The 22,571-nt window shown below is 38.6% G+C and overlaps 2 protein-coding genes and 1 long non-coding RNA gene across 3 annotated transcripts; 1 reads left to right on the forward strand and 2 right to left on the reverse strand.

Annotated features, from left to right (window-relative positions):
• Positions 1–21: 21 nt before the first annotated feature.
• On the reverse strand, positions 22–11,811 carry GTSE1 (G2 and S-phase expressed 1). The gene is made up of 12 exons (XM_088165787.1): positions 11,733–11,811; positions 11,065–11,148; positions 10,311–10,374; positions 9,631–10,234; positions 8,374–8,544; positions 6,866–7,022; positions 5,316–5,693; positions 5,052–5,124; positions 4,385–4,633; positions 3,058–3,235; positions 1,337–1,477; positions 22–463 (listed from the first exon to the last, which is right to left on the reverse strand). Exons 2-12 carry the CDS (start codon positions 11,141–11,143, stop codon positions 380–382), a joined length of 2,178 nt encoding a protein of 725 aa, XP_088021913.1. The 5' UTR covers positions 11,144–11,148; positions 11,733–11,811; the 3' UTR covers positions 22–379.
• Positions 11,812–14,979: 3,168 nt separating this feature from the next.
• LOC148223732 (uncharacterized) lies at positions 14,980–17,539 on the forward strand. The gene is made up of 2 exons (XR_015804067.1): positions 14,980–15,543; positions 16,763–17,539. It is a non-coding gene; the product is annotated as an uncharacterized LOC148223732 (long non-coding RNA).
• An 803-nt stretch (positions 17,540–18,342) lies between these two features.
• On the reverse strand, positions 18,343–22,569 carry TPRKB (TP53RK binding protein). The gene is made up of 4 exons (XM_014868961.2): positions 22,287–22,569; positions 21,736–21,858; positions 21,270–21,446; positions 18,343–20,489 (listed from the first exon to the last, which is right to left on the reverse strand). Exons 1-4 carry the CDS (start codon positions 22,440–22,442, stop codon positions 20,403–20,405), a joined length of 543 nt encoding a protein of 180 aa, XP_014724447.2. The 5' UTR covers positions 22,443–22,569; the 3' UTR covers positions 18,343–20,402.
• Between the last annotated feature and the right edge of the window lie 2 nt (positions 22,570–22,571).

A 22,571-nucleotide genomic window follows, 5' to 3' on the forward strand; every position in this document is an offset into this window, starting at 1 on the left:
GCATGCAATAAAAAGTTGCTATTTTGTACAGGTTTAGGAATCAATTCATTTATTTTAAATTAAAACGTTGTTGTACATAGAAGAAAGGAATCAAATGATAAGCAGTAGGAAGTAAAGAGGCAGGTTTCCAATTCAGTACTTAGAATTCCAGGTTTTTTTTGCCTTAGAACAACACAGTTTAAATACATCCACTGCAGCACATCCATGAACGAAACCATTATCAGACTCTTGACTGTATCAAGACTGTTAGAGTTCTATTTTGTTAATGCAGCTCATCAGACAATCTACAGCCACCTTCAAGAAATTATACAAGTGAGGAGTAACACCAAAACCACTTCAAAGATCACAGTTGCTAGGAATTCTTCATTTCAGTTCAAATTCAGAACTTGAGTAGAGGGGAATCCAGATTTTCTTTGTCTACATCAGGGCTCAGAGTGATAAGAGGAGAACTCAAATCAATAAGCTGAAAGAAAAATGGTAAAATTTAGCTATTGTAGTTGACTAACTGTTGTGCATAGCTACTAGCAGCTATTATCTCTATTATTCTAAAGTACTTTTCTTGTTTAGGGTTCAGGCTTTTAAAAACATGCTCATTCTCAACACGCACAAGCTTCTCACAAATTATTGCCCATACTTACCTTAAAAACCTAAAAAACCTTTTCTAAGTTTCACTATGATGCATATTCTAATGAGAGTGCCATCCCGAGAGGACACAGCACTTCTGAACTCCTTTGAGTTCAGAATACTCCTCTCTTGACAAAATTTGAAGGGCTTGATTGAGCCCAACTACATCTTTTGTCAAAGGCTGCATCCTCATAGTTACCAGCATTCATCTGACAATGATCTAAAGGCATCTACCTTCAAGCCATTAATGTATAGAAAACACTCGCCCAGAAATGCTTGTAAAATTTACAGCAGCAGCTAAGGAGAGGATTAGGAGAGGCATCCTTTCTTTTTTGATTAAAAAGAGCTGCTGCCAAGAACTGAAAATGAGCAAGAAAGGTAAAACAAGAATAAGCATGCCAACTCTACAGAAGACAACATTCACTTCTTGCTTCATAACAGTTTTCTTCTGTAACAACTGCTTTAAGTACTAAGTTATTTCTCCATCCTCCTTTTCCTATTTGCAGATAGCTCACTGAGCTCTAGTTCAGAACATATTGTTTGTTTTAAAACATGACATTCTCTTAAGAGCACCTAATTATGTATATCATATTGAGCTAATATTAAATAATTCCTACAGTATTGTGGAACCGCTCTGCAGACAAGGGTATGCAGCCAGTTGACATTTTTTCTGCTAACATAACTTGCACCAGATGATTTGAATAAAACTTACCTTTATCTGTCCAGATAACACAGGCTTTGGAGAAGTAATCTTACTCATTTCGGGAGTATTGGAAAGGTCAATCAAAGGTCTGCTTTCACATTCAGAAGTGTGTGGGAGAGATTTGTCTGCTCCAATATCTAGCAGTAAAGCCTTTAAAAGAAATAAATTCAGGTTTTCTCTCCTGTTCACCAAGTTTCCTTCATATACATTGAAGCATTCAATTTAGCTTATACAGCTGTAATAATCACAGATCAGGCTTAATTTACAGCTGGTATTTTTCATGCAGGATTCATTGCACACAGTGTAAAAACCTCAGCTTCTATTCTGCCAGTGTCTAGCATCACAGGGGAAACATGGTAAAAAAAAGCAAAAGAGATCCCTTGGGGCATAGAACAGTTTTTCACTTAAAAGTAGAGTTAAATTTAAAACAGAAGATTAGTAACCTTCTTAATACTTAAATGATTTAACTAAAATTATTGTGCAATTATTATTTAGCCATATAAACTATTCTTTGCAGCTTCACACTCTAGTTGTCCAGTTTAACTACCCCATATATGTACTAAGCAATTCTGAAACACACACTTTATGCCACAAGTAAACTAACAAAGAACATATTGATGCAGTAACATCAAGTAATTAATCCACAGATTATTCCAAACCTCAGTATTCGTAAATCAATAGCCATTTTGTCAGGATAATATTTCAGAACTACAACTTGAGTCCTTTCTTCTTAATGCCTGTGGAGTGCCAGCTTTCAACATTCCTGAGAGAGGGGAAGTGTTCACTGAACTAATTACTTGATAATTAAGTTTACTGCTATATGGACTTTGGGGTTTAATCCTCCCTCACTGTATACAGATTTACACTCCTTTTAGGTGACTGAATTTTAACTACAGCAGTGTTTTGGGTTTGGAGGGTTTTTTTTAATCCCTGAAGGAGCTTTATGGCTGCAACACCAACTTCCCTGCAACAGTACTTTTCTAACTGAAGCTACAAGGATTTCACAGTACCCTTCCAAAAGTGGAAATTTAACATACAACCTGCAAGTATTTGTCAGTGCATTTGAGATGGGAACACACTTAATGGAAATACTGAACATATGATGTTCAGTGCTAAATATAGGCACTAGAGGGTGCACATGGTTATAGTCAATTGGGCACCACAATATAAAAAAATACATTGAGCTATTTGAGAGCATCCAGAGGAAGGCAACAAGGATGGTGATGGGTCTGGAGGAGAAGCCTGATAAGCAGCTGAGAGCACTTGGTCTGTTCAGCCTGGAGGAGATGAGGGGAGACCTTACTGTGGTCTTGAACAAGGTGAAGCAGAGGAACAGATATCAATCTCGTCATTCCCATGATCAGTGACAGGACTCAAGGAAACATCATGAAATTGGGTCAGGGGAGGTTTAGGTTGGATAGCAGGAAAAGGTTTTTCACTCAGAGCAGTTGGGCACTGGAACAGGCTCCCCAGGGAAGCAGTCACAGTACCAGCCTGACAGAGCTGAAGAAGTGTTTAGTGTGATTTCTGGAATGCCCTGTGCAGAGCTTGGAGCTGGACTTGACGGTTCTGATGGGTCCCTTCCAACTCAGAATATTCTATTATTTCATTATTCTAACACGTTTTAGCTTCATGTATATTGAAATGGTTCCCCTACTTATCCCTTATCTTGAAATGATTCAAGCAGTTTACTTAGTAGTTTTGTAGGAAAATACATTGTCATTTCTTACCTCAGGCTGTTTCTCTTCAGCCGGCTGATTTTGTACTTCAGCCTCTTTTAATGCATTTTCTACTCCTTCTGTAGCAGTTTTCTCTGGTGAGAAGTCAAGCACAAGAGGTGGCACAGGTGGAGGAGATGTATCATCATCTGACGATGTCTGTACCTTACTCTCTTGCTTCTGTTTTGGACTAGGGAAAAAAGCATCAGCAGTAATTGAGTTCTTTAATCAGCATTAACTACTAAAGACAATGTGCCAATTTCTGACCTTATTTTCTCCTTTTTTACCCCAAGATTTAATGGTCAAAAGGCTTCCCACATTTTTATCCAAATACATGCTAGTTACCCACAAAATACAAAGTATTTAATTATGCAGAAAAAATATAGCCTACCCATACAAAAAAAAAAAAAAAAAACCAACAAAAAAACAACAAAAAAAAAGGATTATGAAGAATTTAATCTTGACATTTCCATGCAGCCCAAACTTCACACAAGTTATTTTGGTTGTTCTTTTTTTAAACTTGGAACAGCTAGAAAGGAGGCATTGATTTTGTGTATCACTGAGCAACCCACTTCAGTCCCTGCTGAAAGGAAGTACTGACGCTGGCTGGAGGACCAGAGGCTGTAATCTGATTAGTATGATAAAGTCATTGTAGACAGAATAATTGCTTCCTTGAGAGAAAAGACTATTTGAGATGTCTGGCCAAAGTAATGTGACACAGTTTTGTAGCCATGAATCAGTTCTACTTTAATACAGCTCCTCTCCACCAGCCAAAAAACAAGCCTGCATACAAATATATGGCCCTTGTCAGAAGATGCTGGGCAGATAGAAGAAGGCAACACTACTTTCACAGAAAAAAACCCCAGAATTGCAACATAAGTAAATCTGCTCAGAAAATAAAGTTCAAGTCAACAAAATCCTTGGCTTTTTGACTGATGCTTTTAAATGCAATTTTACAGACCACTGGCAGCAATATAAAGCAACAGTTAAAAGTAATATGTATTTTAATCAGCTGTTTTCCCTTCATCAGAAGGCAATAGCAAAATAACACTAGAGCAGATGCAAGTCTTAAATTTTTCCCCTTGCTCAAGAAATACAAATTATTCCCAATTAAAGCTGTAATTCTTTAGTGCTAGATACTGACTCACCTCATTACAGCTTACAGCATTTTACCAGTCACAAGTTACAAGTTTTTATTAGGTCTATACAGTTTTTATATGCTCAAATGGTTTATTCTAACATTTAGCAGAAGCCCTTGAAAGCCAAGAGTCATCACTAGAATTCACTAAGAGGCAGTTTATCTACAAGAGTCATTTTGTATATGAGATTTCTGTCTCACCCAGCTGTAAAAGTCTTTTTGGTAGAAAAGCTGAGGCTTTGCCGAAGAGATGCAGCATGTGGAGAAAACTCCACTCTTGGTACAGTTTTAGGAGTCACTGCTGGGAGCCCTGAGATCCGACGGACAGGTGTAGGCAGGCCAGATCGTTTCACACTGGCAGGAGCCATGGTGGCAGACTTCTCAGGAAAACAACAACTCTGGAAGACCTTATCTTCTGAGGCTTTCATAGGAGTGCTGACTGCCATGGCACTAGAAGAGGAACATGCCTTAGCCAAAACCTTCTAGAAACTGTTTAAATAACACTATTCTACCAAATGATAGAAGTCCATATCCCTTTGGTCAGTAAGGGAACAGTAGTCACCCTAACATTGATAATCACAGCACAGTAAGGGCTTTACTTGATAAGAATTCTTTTATGAATTATTTTAGTCTATTTAGCACTACAAAGAAACCTCTTCTGAATAGAGTGGGAGGGGTTATTTGGTTTAGTTTTGGGTTTTGATTTAAATCTGTTCCAATAGGCATCAACACATCTAACTTTGCAGGTCTCAAGGGACTAGACAATAAAATTAGAACTTTTGAAAACTTGAATAACTGTTACAACACCCAACCATGTTGTGTGCTAAAAAGGATGTCTCAGTACATTAAATTTTTAGTGAAGCCCTACCTTCCAGGTGTGCCACAAAATGTTAATCCAAGAGATGGTGTTGCTTTTGGTGCCAATTTGTTTGGTGTTGCATCTAAAGATAAAAGTTTTGTTAATTGCTATCAAATTAATATTTATTTCTTTTACAGCAGTTATCTTTCAGTTAAATACTAATTCCTTCCCAAAGGTGGACAGAAGTGTAATGAAACAAATAACAAGCCTTTAAGGTAACATTTGCTTTTAATAACCAAAGTAGAAGACAAGTCATACAAAATATGTGCTTACCTTGGGTCTTCATAAGAGCCTTAGTTTGACTTGTTGAAACAGACAGAACTCTAGCCCTCGGCTTTGGACACAGCCTTCCTTTTGCTGAACTCCCATCTTTGTTCTGCGGACATAGCTGCTGCAGACTGGGAACAGAGCTTGGTCTCTGAATTCCACTGCCTGCAGCCTCAGATGAAGTTGCAGAAGTTGAAGGTTTAGGCAGGCTTACAGCACTAGATATTTTGGGAGTACTAGCTGATCTCACTTGCTTCCTGGATTTCTCAGTATTGGCAGCCTGCAGAGATGATCCTGTGGTAGGTCTGACAAGGGCCAGCCTGCTTGTGCTACATGAAAGCTTAGAGCCACTCACACTAGCTTTTGATGACATGCTTGATTTTCCTGAAATAGAAAGTTGTACTTCTGAAGTTTTTGGCTAAGCAGAGTAAGTATACTAACACAGGAAAGAAAAATAGTAACTTACAGCATTTAAATTCAGGTTCAAACAATTCAAGTTTAAGGAGAATATACACAACTACTGAAAATTTATTCCTCAAATTTTTTGGCAATTTTATTTTATAGTCTTCTCACCAAATTCCTGAATTACTGCAATCAAGTGAAAGAATACTCTTCAAGGAATGCCAAAACAGCTTGCAGATTCAAATTACTTCTAGCATTTACTCCCAGCAGAGCTGGCCCTGTTCCCTTAAGCAGCCTTTCAAAGGAGGTAGTAGTTTGAGTTACACTGATGAACACCACAGGCTAACCTACTGCACAAGCATTTTTCCCAGATTTCTGTAAAGTTCTTACTTTTAACCTGTAGGTTACTTTCATTAACAGGATGAATCTTGATTAGACAGTTCTATTGCATAAAATAATTCTTACTAAGCTTTTAATAATGTTGTTAATCTCCCAGAAACAATATGCAAAATTAAAATATGCTCAACCTTGGTATTTTGATAGATGTACAAGAAGGGCAGTCCTTACATCTGTCAGTACTTTTAGGAGACTGTTTTCCTGATCCTTTGAGCTTACTGAAATGGTCAAATTGATGGTCTCAATACAGCCCAAGCCTCTTGGCTGTGTTATCTCCCTAAAGGCATTTTTCCCATCCACTTGAGTGAGGCCCATCCTTTATTTAAGCTTACAGAAATGTGGAATAAAGCCTTCCACCTTCCTTCCAAATTTCAGGTGTTTTGCTTTTAGTTTTCATTCCAGTCAGACAAGCTTAGAGCATTCAGAAGTTCACGTTCTTGGCTATAATAGAGGAGATCATGTATAAAGTGAAGAGAATTCCTGGGGCATTGCTTCCTTTCTAGCTGTGTCATATGCTCACATGTAGGTATCAGGTTTGTATCACTCTAGCCAATCTATAAATTATTGATGTTTAACAATTATCTTTAGTCTACAGGGATTTACTGGGCTAGACTAGAAAATTTTATTCTTCATACAAAACATTCCTTAGTGCTTGAATGTACTGAACACCATTACAACATTTCCAAATCTAAAGTCCAGAAAATGCTTAGCTATTTAAAAATTGATTTATGGCATAAATCTGTAGTAAGAGTGATTACCTTTTTTGCCTATAGGAGAAATGGGTAAACTTGAATTAAGACTTGAGTTCATGCTGGAAACTGATGATGAAGATGATGATGATGTAGCCTTTCTTGGGAGACCACTGGCAACACGAGGACATTTCAGATAGGTCATCTTCTTTAAGCCAGGCTGAACCTAAAGCAAAAAAATGCCCTATTTAACACATTATTTTGCCATTGTCTTGGTATTATAACTTCTTGCTTGTGAATTTTAGAGGAGCTCGTTAACTCAGATTACATTTTAAAAAGTGAATTTTCTGAGACAGATCATTGTATCTGAATTATTATACAGAACTGGAACATCAGATCTAGAAGACAAACAGTCGTTTTTATTCCTGCCACAAACTTGAGTATGGATTTAAAGGAACTAAAGAATTAAAGAGTCAGCCCAGGCACCAGTATATGCTGGGCACCAAGCAGCTGGAAAGCAGTTTTGCAGGCCAGGCCCTTAGGAATGCTGGTGGACAAGCTGAACATGAGCCTACAATGCACCCTTGCAGCAGGGAATGTTGACAATATCCTGGGCTGCACAAGGAGGAGTCTTAGCACCAAGTGAAGGGAGGTGATCCTGCTCTCTGCTCAGCACTGAGAGCCCACACCTGAAGATCTCCATACAGTTCCAGGCTCCCCAGTATGAGAGGGATTTGGAGCTACTGGAAAGAGTCCAAAAAAGGACCCCTAGAATGATTAAGGGACTGAAGCACCTCTTACCTAAGGAAAGGCTGAAAGCTGGGACTTCTCGGCTTGGAGAAGATAAGGCTCAAGGTGGAGCTCATCAATACACAGAAATATCTGAAAGAACAGTAGCCAGTGGTGCCCAGCAACAGGACTAGAGGCAATAGGCAGAGTAAAACAAAGGAGGTTCTGCTTCTGAACATCAGGAAACACCTTTCTTACTTCAAGGGTCACCAATCACTGGCACTGGCTGCCCTGTGAGGTTGCCAAGACTTCATCCTTGGAGATATTCAAAAGCTGTCTGGCCATGGGCCTGGGCAAATGACTCCATGTGGTCCTGCTTGAGCAGAGCATTGGACCAGATGACCTCAAGAGGTCCCTTACAACCTCAACAATTCTGTGATTCAATGAAGTGGCACCCAGCATTAAAAAAGGCATTTAACGCTTCACATCAACTGACAGCTGTAGGGTATGCTATCTTCATGCAACTTATGGCAACATTTTATGTGGTATAGTTACCTACACATCAAAAACCTTCTTACAGGAAACTGCTCATCACTTACGTGCAGCTAGTGCTTTAAAAACAAAGGCATGCTTGTAAATCCAAAACATTTTTAGTTTTCTTAAGTATATTCATGTGTTACAGACTTATAGCACACATTCAAGAATGGCAAATACAAAACACTGATCACTTTTCCTTAAAATCATTTTACACAACAGCTTTAAATTAAATTAGAAAGTAAACTATATTAATTTCTTTTCATCATAAATATTACAGAAGTTCTTCTCATATTAAGGATGCTTGCCATTACCTTACTTGGTGCAGGAAGGACTTTTGTGTCTTGCACTGAGGAACTGCTACTGAATGAAGACTCAACGGCATCTAAAGCAATACTAGATTTATCAGAAATTGCATCTTCAGATGATCCCATGCTGTTCAAGTCTCTTCTTGTAGAAATACTCGTATTTTTACCTCGCTTGAGCTGCAAATTTCAATGCAACATTTTAAAAGCTATTAGTGCTTCTAGAAATCACTATACAGCTTTTTACATATACTCATTCTGTTCAGAAACAATGAGACAACAGTCAATGAAGAAGCCTCCAAACTCGGTGAAGTCTTCAGAAAAATACAGTCTGAAGTAAGTCTTGTGAGTGCATTTGCCAAGTACTAGGACATGCCTGAACCCAGACACTGGACAGCAACTTAAGGACAGTTCTGCAACAATTCATCAGTACAAATCATGTAATCATATTCACCTACATAGTGTTCCATACTGTAATAGCTGTACCTTACAACTACATTGGACTCTCAATTTATTATTCTACTTTAACTTCCAAAAGGCGAGACATTACAATAGTAAGACTGCATCATGCAAACTGTTCAGACAGTGGGGTATAATTTGTCTAGTTAAATCATTTAAGAGCATGTCTTTTCTTATAGCACACAAAATCTAGAAGAAATTTATACTATAAAAGAAAATCAGAGTCCTGTAATTTCCATAGGTGGTGGTTCTTAAGAAGTCCCTACCACATCTTCAGTAAAATCTGTAATTTATACTAAAGCTATACTAAGCTATAAAGTGTAGAGCAATAAAATCCAAAATATATTCTATCAAAAGACTGGGATTTGTGCTCACAAGGTCACTAACACAACTGTTTCCTTGCTATCCCAGAATACATTTCCATTGACAAGGATTAATAATAAATAAAGTGTAAAATTACACATGAAGTGTAACAGTGTAGTAATTTTACCAGGAACACAGCAGTGTCAGAAACCAGTTAGAAGAGAAGCCAAAAATTATAGTATTCACAAAACCAGATGACAATTACAAAAGAAATTCATTTCCAAATGCTCAACATTGTCATAATAGACAAAGTAATTGGTTACTATACCATAGTACCTGCCATCTCTTTTTTTTTATATATGTTTTCTGACTAAGAATCTTATGAGGTAGAGCAGTATCAGAAGATTAAAGTTTACTTTTATAAAGAAAAGATTGTAGACAGGTTAAATATTCCTAAAACACAGACTTTACTTGAAAAAAATGTTGCCTAGAACATGACTTTACCTTGTCAATTGTCAACAAATTGCTTTTACCAAAAGTAGATGATGGTTTTGCAATTAGCAGTTGGCCAATTGCCTTTGTATTTGTCTCCTTAGTTTTCTGTTCCTCTGTCAGGGGCAAACTGGCATTTTTTGTAGGAGACACACAAATTTTAACAGGGCTTCTGTCAGGAGGAGCAGGAAGAGCATGTACGTGGCCATCCGACACAAGTTCATGAGATGCCTTCTGAAAACAAGGTGGCAGCTGACATGCTGGGCTATCCTGCACACAGTATGTTTCCCGTTTAATAGCCCTGGGACTTAAGTCTATGTTTTTGTTTCTCAGTATCTTCAGCTTTGACATTGAGTCCTCCACAAATGTTTCTACAACATTGTTTTCCTGTTCTTCTGATTGGCTTATTTTGGTCTCCCTGTCCTTGCTTCCAGTCTCTATTTGCAGAGCCAACAAATGAGCTTCTTTGAAAATTTCCACAAATTTCTCTCCTTGAAGTGGGCTCCACGTGAGTTTATCATCAAAAGCAGACACACACATTTTTGCTTCAATACTGGCAGCAATACATCTTTCTTTGTGTCCCACAGGTCCAACAAAAACTTCATCTTCATTCCCACTACAAAGAAAAATACTTTAGTCCAGCACCTTACATGTGTCCATTTTGAAGGGTCTACAGTACTTACATAACTTACCTTGTTGAGGAGAGTGAAAGGTCAAAATCGAACTTTTCATCAGTCAGGAGATCAAAGTCTGAAACTATAAAAAGAATTTTGTCACAGCACAGATTTGCAATGAAAATTATTACACTATGCTTTGACAATTTGGTGAGTGATGTTAGCTGGCAAAAAAAAGCTTTAGCCATCAAGTTTAAAATACTAAACTTAGGAAAACATATTTTAGGTCCAAGAAATTTAAGGTACAATTGTGAATATGATCATAATTGTGAGATGCCCAAATATTGTGAAACAGCTTAATGGTAATTTCTAAGCAGCTGTAACAGCAACATAGAACGCAGCTTATCAGCAGCCTCCAAACAAAGTAAGTGAGAACATGTAATCTAGAGTTATGTGACAATGCATTTGTCCTATTTATCAGTTCTTTTCTTGTCAAGGCTACCACAGAACAGTAGCAGGAGCCAGTGAGAAAGACTACTTTTCTTATTAGTTAATATATACACTAAATAAATCAGCAGCCAATGGATAAGGGAGGAGTTCAGATTAGATATACAGAAGAGAGGTTGATGACATCAATCATACACAAGCTTTAGCACCATGCTCCACAAGCTACTCAGGAGGCTTCTGAGACTGGCAGCAGTAGGCCATGCAAGGAAGTGGGTACACAGAACATGATGTAAGGCAGACAGAAGATACCTACTGATCTGAGCTGTCCTAACCTCTAAAAGGGGTTATATGACAAAGAGAATAACTCAATGTGTTCTCCACCTACCATTGCTCATGCAGACGTCCAGTTTTCTTTCAATCAAATTACTCAGGCTATGTGCTGACATTTCTTTTTTTTCCTCCATAATACCTGGAAAATATAGAAGTAGACATGCAAAAATCCCAAAACCGAACAACAGGATCACAGACTTTGATGATACTGCTGAATTAGGGAGGAGGTAAACATTCCCTTTGAAGGCTCTCATATCTAGGGACCGCCACAGAAAATCACAGAATAGTTAGGGTTGGAAGGGACACCTGGAGATCATCTAGTCCAACCCCGTATCAAGGCAGGGTCACCAGGAGCAGGTTACACAGGAACGCCTCCAGGTGGGTTTGGAGTATCTCAATGACCTCCCTGGGCAGCCTATATGGGTGTTCTGCCACCATCGATGTAAGGTGCCTATTCACGTTGTAATGAAGCTTCTCGTGGTTTAGTTTAATTTAGTATTAGTACTCCTCCTATCGCTGGGCGCCACCAGAAAGGTGGTCTATGGGATGCCACGCAGTTCACCATCCCGCCGACTACTTAACGCCCCACCCTCAGGCAAGCTCACACATGTCGCCCCCCGTGCCCCAACCGCAACGGGAAAAGGGGAAAGGCCTCCGGGCACCACACTGGAGCTCGGGAAGAGCCCGAGCCGGAGCCGCCACCCCTGTCCCCTCCGCACTCACCTCAGCGCTCGCCCCTCACGGCCACCGCGCACGAGCCGCGCTGCGCACCCGCCCGCACTTGGAAAGCGCGCCCCACTCACGTGACGCGCCCCGCGCGTCCTCATTGGCAGGTTCGAAGGATACACTAGCGCTTCCGGTGCATTGTGGGGCTTGTAGTTAGTAGGGTTCCCAACGGCTGCTCTGCTAGACTGTGCTAGGCCGCGCCATCGCATTGTGCTCCTTTCTCCCCCTGACGTGGGCTCTGACCGTGGTGTATCTTTCCCCCGGGTCTTCCTTGTATAACTTTGGCTTGCCTGGCCGGCCTTGGCAGCCGCGGGGGTGGCAGCAGCGCAAGGACAAGCCTCAGAGGGTGTGGGCGTTGCAGGAGGTCTCACCTTGAGGCTGTGGCGGCATTCGCCGTGACTTCAGGCCCAGCCGCCGTGCTGACTCCTTTGGTTTGCTTGACATCTTTGCTGGATGTGTTGTCCTAGTAGCTTAGCTTTAGAAGTGAAGCTAAGCAGAGATTCAATTTGGACATAAGAGGAATTTAATCACAGAAAGCATTATTAGACACTGGAATGGTCTGCTCAGGGAGGTGGAAGAGTCATCATCCTGGAGGTGTTCAAGGAAAGACTGGATGTGGCGCTTAGTGCCTAATCCTAAAGTGGCATAAAGAATAGTGAGATTCATGGATGTCAGTCCCAGCTACAGACTACTATTATCAGTCCCATTAAAGCAGCCTGACTGTTAGAGTTTAAAGTAGAACCGTGTTTGTAAAAAACACTAGGGAAACACTACTCTTCACATATCTTCTATCGTTTTAAGGCTATGCAGTGCTTAGGGTTTTATTGTAATGCATGCATGGCATGAGAAATTGTGTTCCAGTGATGTATTCTGTTCTAAGTACTTTGGGATGACTAAATTAATCAGCTGAGTAAGAATAGTTAATCATAACCTGCAGATTTTCATATAGATAAGATACACTCTAATCCTTTCTCCAGCAACCATTTGTAGTTTTTTTTTTCCTTTCATGAAGCCCCACAAGCAGTATGTATGGAGCTTGAGTATATAGCAAGTATCTTATGTGTTAGCAAATACATACAGTATTTATCTGTAATACAGTAAATACAAATAAATAAATACAAATAAGTAAATACAAATACAGTAAATGTCTGGGACAAATAGGCTGCTGTGGAATATTAACATGCTCACCTCATACTTCTCCCTCCTTTGACATGATACAAGGAATTGTTCCCTCCTGGCTGGCAGTGGTCAGTTGCATGGGGAACTGTCCAGCTTAGTTGCTTGTAAAATAGGTCAATCCACATTGTCACAGTTTCTGCCTTCCAGCTTTTTACATCAGAATTTTCTACCCTTTCTCTTCAATGTTTTCCTCATTGCTCCTTGAATTACTCTTATGGATGTAATGATTTCAATTTATTGATTTATTTCTCTCCACTCAATTTCATGTCATTATAGTTCTACCTAGTCAATTTGTTTCACTTTGTTCTCTGTTTTTAAGATTTCATTTCCTTTCATGAAAGAAGTCTTCATTTCTTTAAGAAAATGAAATCTTCCAATTTCACTGAGGATCAGTTTGGCAAAGAATGGTCCATTTCCCTGCGCTTCATGTCATTCCATGCCATTTGATTGTTTTCCCTTCGTTGCAGGTTTTTCTTTAAGCATTTTATTTCATCAGTTTCTTCTTCTATCTTTTTTACTTCATTCCCTGATTTTGGGACTTTGGTAAATTTAATTTTGGTAATTTTTGATCCTTTTCACTGCACCTCATTTAATCTCAGTTGATTTGGTTAGTCACTGCATTCCTAAATTTACTTTTTTTTAAATTGCATTTTATTTTATCATAATGTATCTCCCTTCCAGAGTGTTTTTTACACTTTCTTTTCCATTTTCAAGATTTCATTGTTGAAATTTCTGAACCAAAGTTAAAAAACTAAAATGGAATGGGATTACATGAAGCACAGGGAAATGGATCAAACCTTGCTGAATTGATATGGTTCGAAATAGCAATATTTCATTTCCTTTCATGAAAGGAAATGAAATCTCAAAGTCAGATAAAAAAGTGAAACAAACAGACTGGGGCGGGATTATAATGACAAGAAATTCAGTGGTTAAAAGTAAATTCTGAAATAAAGCAATTGTCATCAAATATAGGGAGTTGACATGAATTGCTCCTGTTTGCATGCCTTTTGTAGTTGCAGGCCTGAAGTTCTAGGCTTTGTGCTTTGCTTAAGCCTAAAAAAAAAAAAAAAAAAGCAGGCTAACACTGAGGCTGAGGTGCCAAGCAGAAATTTGTGGAGGGAGTAATGCTGTGGCAATGCTGTGCCCAGCTTGGCACGCCTTTGGTGGCTGCAGTGCCCCTGGAGCAGTATACAATTTTTATTCTTACATCTATCCCTGTATATGTTGTTTAAGGAAACCAAATCCAAGAGTTGTAACTTCCTATAGTCTCAGGATGAGGTCTGAAAAAGCTAGAACCGATTCAAGTAAACATTCTTTACTGATGTCTGAATTTCTTCTTCCAAGTCATTGTAATATTTCTGGTTTTCTGTATTTAATATATTAGTAATAATGAAGAATGAGTTTTTGTCCTTGATAGCTTCACTGGTTCCAATGTCACAGTTACTCACATGGTCAACAAACTCAGTCTTAATTTTCTGGAGTGTAAGTGATTTTTCCAAGACATATTTGGAAATTACTAATTGTTTTACTAAAACTGAAGGAACCAGTTTTATTTATATAAAAACATAAATGTTGTAACCAGGATATATGTGAAGGAGAGGCAAAAGCCTTTAGAAATGCACCAGAACTACAAGTTCAGATTTGTCTTAATAGCAATTATATGTGACAATAAGCAGAAAGTAACAGTTAAATAAGAAATACAGTAATTTTAAACTTAAAGATGATGTAATAAAGTGTTTTGGGAAAGAATGGTTTTGGTCTGTCTTTATAAATTGCAAATTTAAATGTGTTTATTTACAAGCCCTACAAATCATTACGGGGCATTGAATTGGTTATACTAAACCCAGCATTAACCCAGCCTGGGAGAAATTCTGCATTAGCACATTGGTAATTATTGACTCCAGGTGGTCAGGGAATAATAGGATGTGACTGTTACTAACCCTAGATGTCAAAATGTGGGTTTTTGTGGTGATACATTGCTTATTGACTGCTTATTGAATGTGATCATATTATGAAAGTTTTTTTTAAAAGGCATCTGCTTTTTTCATAAAAAATATCTGAGTATTAGAGTTCATGTAAGTGATGATGGCTTGAAATTTCACTCCAGGCAATTTAAACCAAATTGCAGTTGTAGAAAGGAACTAAGTTTTACCCCAAAATAGCCTGTGATCTAAGAGAAAGTAATTCTAAGTTACAGCTCATCCTGCATTTTTCATCACCACCACCCTCCATCTGTGCATTACTTGTGTTGTTATGAATTTGGCAACACTTCAGCAGCAAGCTACTGTTTATAACAAGAGATCCCAGCAGCTAAAAGAAGCCAGTCATTGGGATTACTCATAACTTGCCTTGTGAAGTGCTCAAGGGAATTTCTTTAAGAACTGTGTCAAAATCAGCTTTAGAAACCATTAATTTGAGCGTTTTCATTGACACATAAGAAGTGTTCCAAGATTATTGTTGGTCAAGTTGGTGGGCTTGGAAGGAAGATTCTTTTGTTTGGTACTGAGAGAAAATTTTCTCATTTTGTGCAAGGAAACAAGAGGATAAAAAAGGCTTTTTTCCTCTCTGCAAGAAGAAATCTGACGCAGTGGGAACGCAATCACCCAGACACCATGAATGCTTGCAGAAGGTAAGCTGCATATGCTGCATTCCCCTCAGATAGGAACAGAAAAGCAAACTATTGGCAGAATATTCCTCTTGTGGTCTTCACATGATTCTTCCAAATGATCATGAACTATGTTATTTGATTTACAGCTACACATGACAGATTGTCCTGATACAAATGTTAAATATCTAATTCTGCAATTACCTTCTGTAAAAGCTCAACAGCAGAACTTCTGTTTTAGTGATGAATTCCCTTTTGGAGACTGCATTTCCTAGTCTTTCCGTTTTAACAAATCAGTTTTGACAGCTCTCTTCCAAGTGTGCCTAAGTATGTAATTTGTGGTTTAAAGTTCTTTTTTACTCATAAACTCTATCTGTGCTAACATTTGTGGTAATCTCTACTCTTCTGTCATAGTAACAGCAGGAACATGTATGAACCACACCTGCAATATATATAATCCATCTCAGACCCCTTCCTAATGAATGTGAAAACCACAAACTAAGTTTATCTCCTTTTGGCATTACAGTTCAGATGTAATTGTGCACATTAAACATTTCTCTTAAAAAATTTTAAAAAAAGAGAGAAAAAAAACCCAACAGGAACAAGGACTTAGCACTGGGGCTTAGCAGGCAATTTTCAGTGAAGATAATAACTGGAGGTCTGTTGCCATAGGTGAATACTCCCAGTTTCAAACCCTTTGGGAAAGGTGATACAGCAATGTCAAATGTTACTGCAGAGAATCCTGCAGATATGCTTTGCATAGTTACTCCTGACTGCTATCTTTGCGTAATGAATGCCTTGATACAAGACCCCTCTGAAAAGCAGAGATAGAAAAACATGCCAGAACAGGATGGCAAGATCACATGCTGTGCTTATTCCTGTGGATTCAAGCTTTGGAAACTAGTAATTTTTTATCTGAACCCTGTCACTTTCATAATATTGTGAAATGAAGAGGTATGTTTTTTCTCATACAATGATCTGTATCAATAATGAGGAGTAAGAGCACTGTGTTTTTCATACCCAGTCGCTGTGCCTGTCAGTGGGAGAGAAATACCAAATGGCTGGTAAAGGTTTTGCATTTCCAATTATAGAAGTTATTTTATTAGCCCCAGACAGTTTGAAGAGCTCCTTCCCAAATCTAGTCAATGATTCAATGCACACTCTGGATTTCAACACAAACACTATTGAACTGTTAATAAAGAAGAATAATTTTTAACCTTAATCTTGCTTTTTGTTATGTCAGGATACATTCTCTCCGTGCTCACAGACAGAAAACTAACGGAAACAAAAGTGAGAATTGGCATAGCACCTCTGGGTTCAAGCACCAGCACGGAGATGATCTTGTTACAGTCCACACCCTTTACACAGTGATCATCATGATCCTTCTAGTGGCACTCTGGGGAGCCTGGTCAAGAAAAGATTCATCCTCATAGCACCAATATAGCAACTTTTTTTGTCAAATATTTAAAGAAGTATTTCTGTCATCCATACTCAAGAGGTACAAAAAATGGTCTCAGCATATTTCAATTTACTTGAAACTGCTTAAATGGTTGCTACTTGTGGAGTGAGTCTATGAAGCAATTTAACAAGCTATGTACAGAACATAATTTTGTGAATAACAGAGACCTGTTCAACCTGTACACATTTACATTAACCTCAGCATGTATATGAAACTTTAAGCATGATATTCTAGAAAGAAGAGTTCAGCTTCTGTTTTATTGGTCAATGTTTTGTATGTCCACCCCAGCTTTCCATTTGTGAACTTGTCGAGTCTCTACCTCTGCTACGTTTGCCTGTCCCAGTTCATGGTAAAACATACACTACAAGCAGGGAAATAACCTGCCATGTTACAACAAGATAGAAAAAAATAATCAACAAACCCAGCTATTCTGTTGGCAAAGGAAGATCACTGAAAGTCAAATTCTCATCTCTGCTGAAGAGAGTTTATATGGGACTTGCATCCACTATTTTTAATTTATGGTAATGACTTTGTAAACTCAGGAATAAAACAATGAAATAAGCTGATTTTGTGAATCCTTTATCACAGAACCACCTGGCTCAGTCTTCATCTTGTATATATTTATCTGCAACCACCACTTGTTCTTCCATAATTTATTAACTTCTCATGGCAGCACCAGCTTCTACATACACTAGCCCATCACTGATGGGGGGCATTCCATCAGTGCTTTAACATGGGAGCAGTGCTTTGATGATGCTCCTTGAAAAACAGCACACAAAGGAATACTGAAGAAAACAGATGATTAGAACATTACATACATTGTCACCTAACATAGGGACCCAGTCATAAAACAGGTAGCATGAACACAAAAGGATGGGCATCCTTTGTCATTATATGTTTGAAGTACATGGGATGGGAGAAGGACCTACATGCTCTGACAGCAGCACAAAAGCTCCCAGTGATCAGGGTTGTGGGACAGGCAGTGGCCTCAGTGTGCTGAAAGTCAAACACAAAATCCCAAATGCACCCCGCCAAAGGGAAAGAAAACCTAGAATAATTCACCACACATCATGATGTAGCATTTAGGTGTTCAGTTTATAAATTCTGCAGGTATAATCCTGCCTCTGAAGCACTGGAGATCCAAATAAGGTATTGAAAATACTTCATTTTCCTCTTTCACTTTGATGATGATGGAGGAGATGAGGTATGAAACTTCAGAAGAGACTGCTACAGAACATTAAATGTTTTGAAAAGTGTATTTTTTTCTTAAATTTTTGCTTTCCTGCAAAATCCTGTTGATTTAACAGTAACATTAGAGATCTAAATGAAACCATTTTTAATGTGTTCAGAAAGACAACTGTATCTTCGCAAGGTGCACAAAATCTACTTTTATTACCAGTTTTTGTAAATAACTCATTTAACTTGGATAATGCAACCACGTCTAGGGAAAACCTATGGTCTTGCAGGGCATAGTCTTCAATGCAAACAGACCCAAATCATCTGCCTGACTGAATGACATTTTGGAGACTTCAGGTCCCAAAATAATTTCCTGTAAATACACACACTTCATTTGGGTATCACAGTAAATCGCAATTTAACTTATGTCAACAGTAACAAGCTATTTAATGTCTCTACAGCAATGAAATAGATGGAAAAATAGAAACTGGAAACCCAAGTTTGGAACTTGTGTGTCAAAACTTATATGCAGCAATCATTTTATTACTATTTCTCCTGTTTTAAACAGACCAGACAGACATTTTACATGTGTTCAAAAAAGGCAGTGGTTTAAGTAAGCCTGTCTACTGTTGTTTTAAACTAACAAAAACATTGTAGTTCAGCCAGTAAATCTTATGATACATTCCATGTACCAATTGGACTGTCAGAAAAGGAAAACAAGTCTCTTATTTTCCATGGTCATTCTCACATGCTGATGTGATACACTTTTGTTTTTAAAGACTCAAGTCCTTCCAAGGTCCATTTTTTACTACATTTTTCACATTTCCCTTTAGAGATGATGATGCATTCTGTAAAGCCATCTTGAATGCAAGAAGTCAGCACAGCCATTTGTCCCTAATCTTTTGATAAACCTTGTAATTCCCTTAGTACTTTGTAACTAAATTTGCCATTGGTCTGATTGGTAAGAAAAGGATGGTATTTATACTACTGTGTTTTAACTAAGGGAAGACTTAACTGAAATCAAAATGCAAAACTGAAGCTGTGCATTTCTGTATTAAACACAAAACACAGACAAAACCAGGTCTATATGTCAGTTCACTGGTCTGTTTACCGTATGGGACAACATTTCAACTTTCCTTCAAAATGTATACATAAGAATGTGAGACATTCTCTTCCAATGATCTTTTAAATACACAAATCATTATACCTCAGAAAACACCAGGGAAAAAAAATGCAGACAGCTGTAGTTTTATGCACATCGCAGAAAAAGAATATAGCATAAAAATAACAAACATTTCTACCTAATTAGGACAGTAGTTTTATTTAAACAGGATGCATGCATGTGATTAAATGACACACATTCACGGCTGTTGCACCCAGTGACTACTGGAAATCAATGGTCCTCCTAGCTCCCTTTGATGGCCTTTCCTAGCAGTAGTTCAAAAAACCAAGACAAGTTTTATGTCCTTTCAGAATGCTATGTAAGCTCTATTGACAATTTAAGTGGATACAACCTATGGTGCAAATTTGTCTGTGAATTCTGCACCTGTAACCAGGCTCTATGAGTTCAGCATCACCATGCATAATCAGTGTTATGAAGTAAAAGCACCACTCCGTATCTTTAAAGCCAGCACTGGATGACATCAGACTGTCAGGTGCTAACACCACCACAGCACTACCCACACTGACCTTATTCTTCATTGTACACATCTCTGATGCCCTGCTCCACATTGCCACTGGCCAGCACAGCGCCCCTCTGCCTCCTCCTGTCCTCAAAGGGTGGGCAGCAACTCTATGCCAGTAGCACAAAGAGGGAGATGCTGCTGATTGTTTATGGAAAATTTCCTCTTTCTAGTCCATCAGAAATACTTGGTCTGTAAAGATGCCTTTTAGTATTGTCAGAAGGCTATCATCCGTCAGGTTGCCAAACCAAAACAAATCAGAGCACAGTTAATAAAAATTATTTACAATGTTTGAATGCTGTCAGGGACTACCAAAACATTTGACAAAAGACAAAAGTAAGTACAGATTTCCAAGCCTTTTGTTTTAAGTTCAGCTTGAAGCCAATTCTCCCTTGTCAAGAAAAAGGACAGAAATGCCAATGGCAAATTCTGTTTGGCATGGCAGAGTTGCTCTCTGTGCTTAGAACACAGCTCAAGTTACCCTTGTGTACAAGCTTGGTTAAAGCTCAGATGTCATCAAACTACTCAGTACTACTTCACTTCCTCTGAAATTTATTTCCACATTTTCACAAAACATCTTTTGTTGACATTCTGCAAACAACACTATCCAATAAGGTGCCAATTTTTTCTTCTTGTGGAGTAACTTTGTACATCTGCAGAAAAAAGGAACAAGAAAAACAGGAAAGATGTATAAGGAAGAAAAATACCATACCTTCTAAAAATATGTACACAAGAAAAGATTATTTCCCTCTCCCCCACTTTTACATTGGAAATTCATATCTTCTTGTGACTGCAAGACAAAATTTGGACTGAAGCAAATTCTGAAGCTGCAAGAACAAGGAAAGCTGCAAAACTGAATGACAACAGCATGATTTGTCCAATTTTATTCATATGTCTCCTATCAATACTTTGACAGACATGATAACCATGATTTAAGTTACTTGAATTTTATCATGCAATATGATCAATAAATACATGCTTCAAAATACCTATTTACCATATGGTTGCCCTAAGGCAATTCCTAACAGCTAATTAACGTGGTTTTATTTTAAACACCCCTACTGGGACTATCTATGTACTTAAGCTTATGAAACTGCTCAGGACTGAAATTTTTAATTAAATGAATATTTGCCTTAAAAACAAGAATCAAAAATGCTTGGATGGTAGGCAGCAATTAGGAATTTATTTTTATGCTCTAATTCCCTGACAACATTAATAATTTGAAGACTTAAATTTTTTGGTGTTAGGATGTGACAACTAAAATTTGTTTCAACTAAAAAATTCTAAGAAATAACCAAAGTCCACTTAAAACAAGTTTCCAGTTGTGCTAAAGAAATACAGATTCTAAGTTAATTATGTCTGTTGATATTAAATCAGACAACTAAATGAACTATCCCTTTTCTCCATGTCAGTCTTCTCTTTTGGCTACACACCTTTTTAACTTTGGCAGTGTCTGTTAGCTGGGGGAGTTCATCTAGGGAAACCTGCTGGCCTTCCACCTGAGATGCTATATCTGCCAGGTTTACAGTCTTGTCTCCATCCACAACCAGCACAATGAGTACTGCTGTGTCACTGTCTGAAATGCCGAACTTTTTAAATGCATCTGAAATCTAAAATGAAAAAAAAAATAAAATATTATGAGTCACTTTCTCACTAACATAAACAACCTCTTTAGTTACTGTGTCAGACACACCAAGAGTAAAAATTGACAGACATTGTACATTAATGGAATTCTGACAAGCTATAAACCACAACAGCACATTAGTGTTATTAAAAATAGCAATTAAAAACTTCTACTAGTAGCTAGGTAGAATGTTAAAGGAATACATGTACTTAGTTTGCCTGTGTGGAACTTAGCAAGCCTTTCTCGAAAAAAGAAATTTGTTCAATAGATCTTACATTGTTGCTTGGTGAAAGGCTGAAAATAATTTCTGCATTGAGTGTTCTGGTCTTCATTTTACCTATCTTCTGTAGATGCACTGCTTTGTTGGCTGCCACAAGAATCTGAAAAGTATCTACAATCTGTAAAACACAAGAGAAAGTTACACAGAATTAACTGACTGTTTTCAAATCTGAAAAAAATCCTGACCACTTCATTTTGATAGCCTAATTCTAACAAAAACGGACTTGAGTCTGAAACTATTTATGGGTTAAATGAAAACAAAAGCACCAAATAATAGATTTTTTACAGCATGAATTAATTAGCACTAGAGTTTACACATGAAGCAAATTTAAACCCCATCAAGCAGGATGTGAAATTAATCAGAACAATGCTTTTGGCCAATTTTGCCAAGGCTGTTTTACACAGACGAAATCAAAGGAGGGCACTTGAGCAGAGCCAGGAGGACGCGCAAAGCAACTCGTGTGACAGCGACTGAGAGCAGGGGTCAGCCTCACTGAGCTCCCACCAGCATTTCCACTCCCACAGGGCGGCACACGCCTTCGCTCACCATCGCGGGGTTTATCAGCGCTCCGTCAATGGATCCTTCCATGGCTTTTTTCCGCAGGGCAGCGGCATTTTTCACGTGCTGGAAGAGGAGCAGCGTGACGCTGTGGTCGGGGAACAGCTCCAGCCGGTGCGTTCGCTCCATCCCGGCCCCAGGCATCGGCGGCGCCGCTCGTCCCGTGGGCAACACAGCGCCAACAACACAAGGCCGCTCGGGCCGGGAGCTCCGCGTTTCTTCCAGGAATGCCCCGTTCCCCGGCCCTTCCCGCCCGGCCGGGTGCCGCCCCTC

This window comes from Sturnus vulgaris, chromosome 5, assembly GCF_052056855.1.
Source record: "Sturnus vulgaris isolate bStuVul1 chromosome 5, bStuVul1.hap1, whole genome shotgun sequence".
In the NCBI taxonomy this organism is placed as follows: domain Eukaryota; kingdom Metazoa; phylum Chordata; class Aves; order Passeriformes; family Sturnidae; genus Sturnus; species Sturnus vulgaris.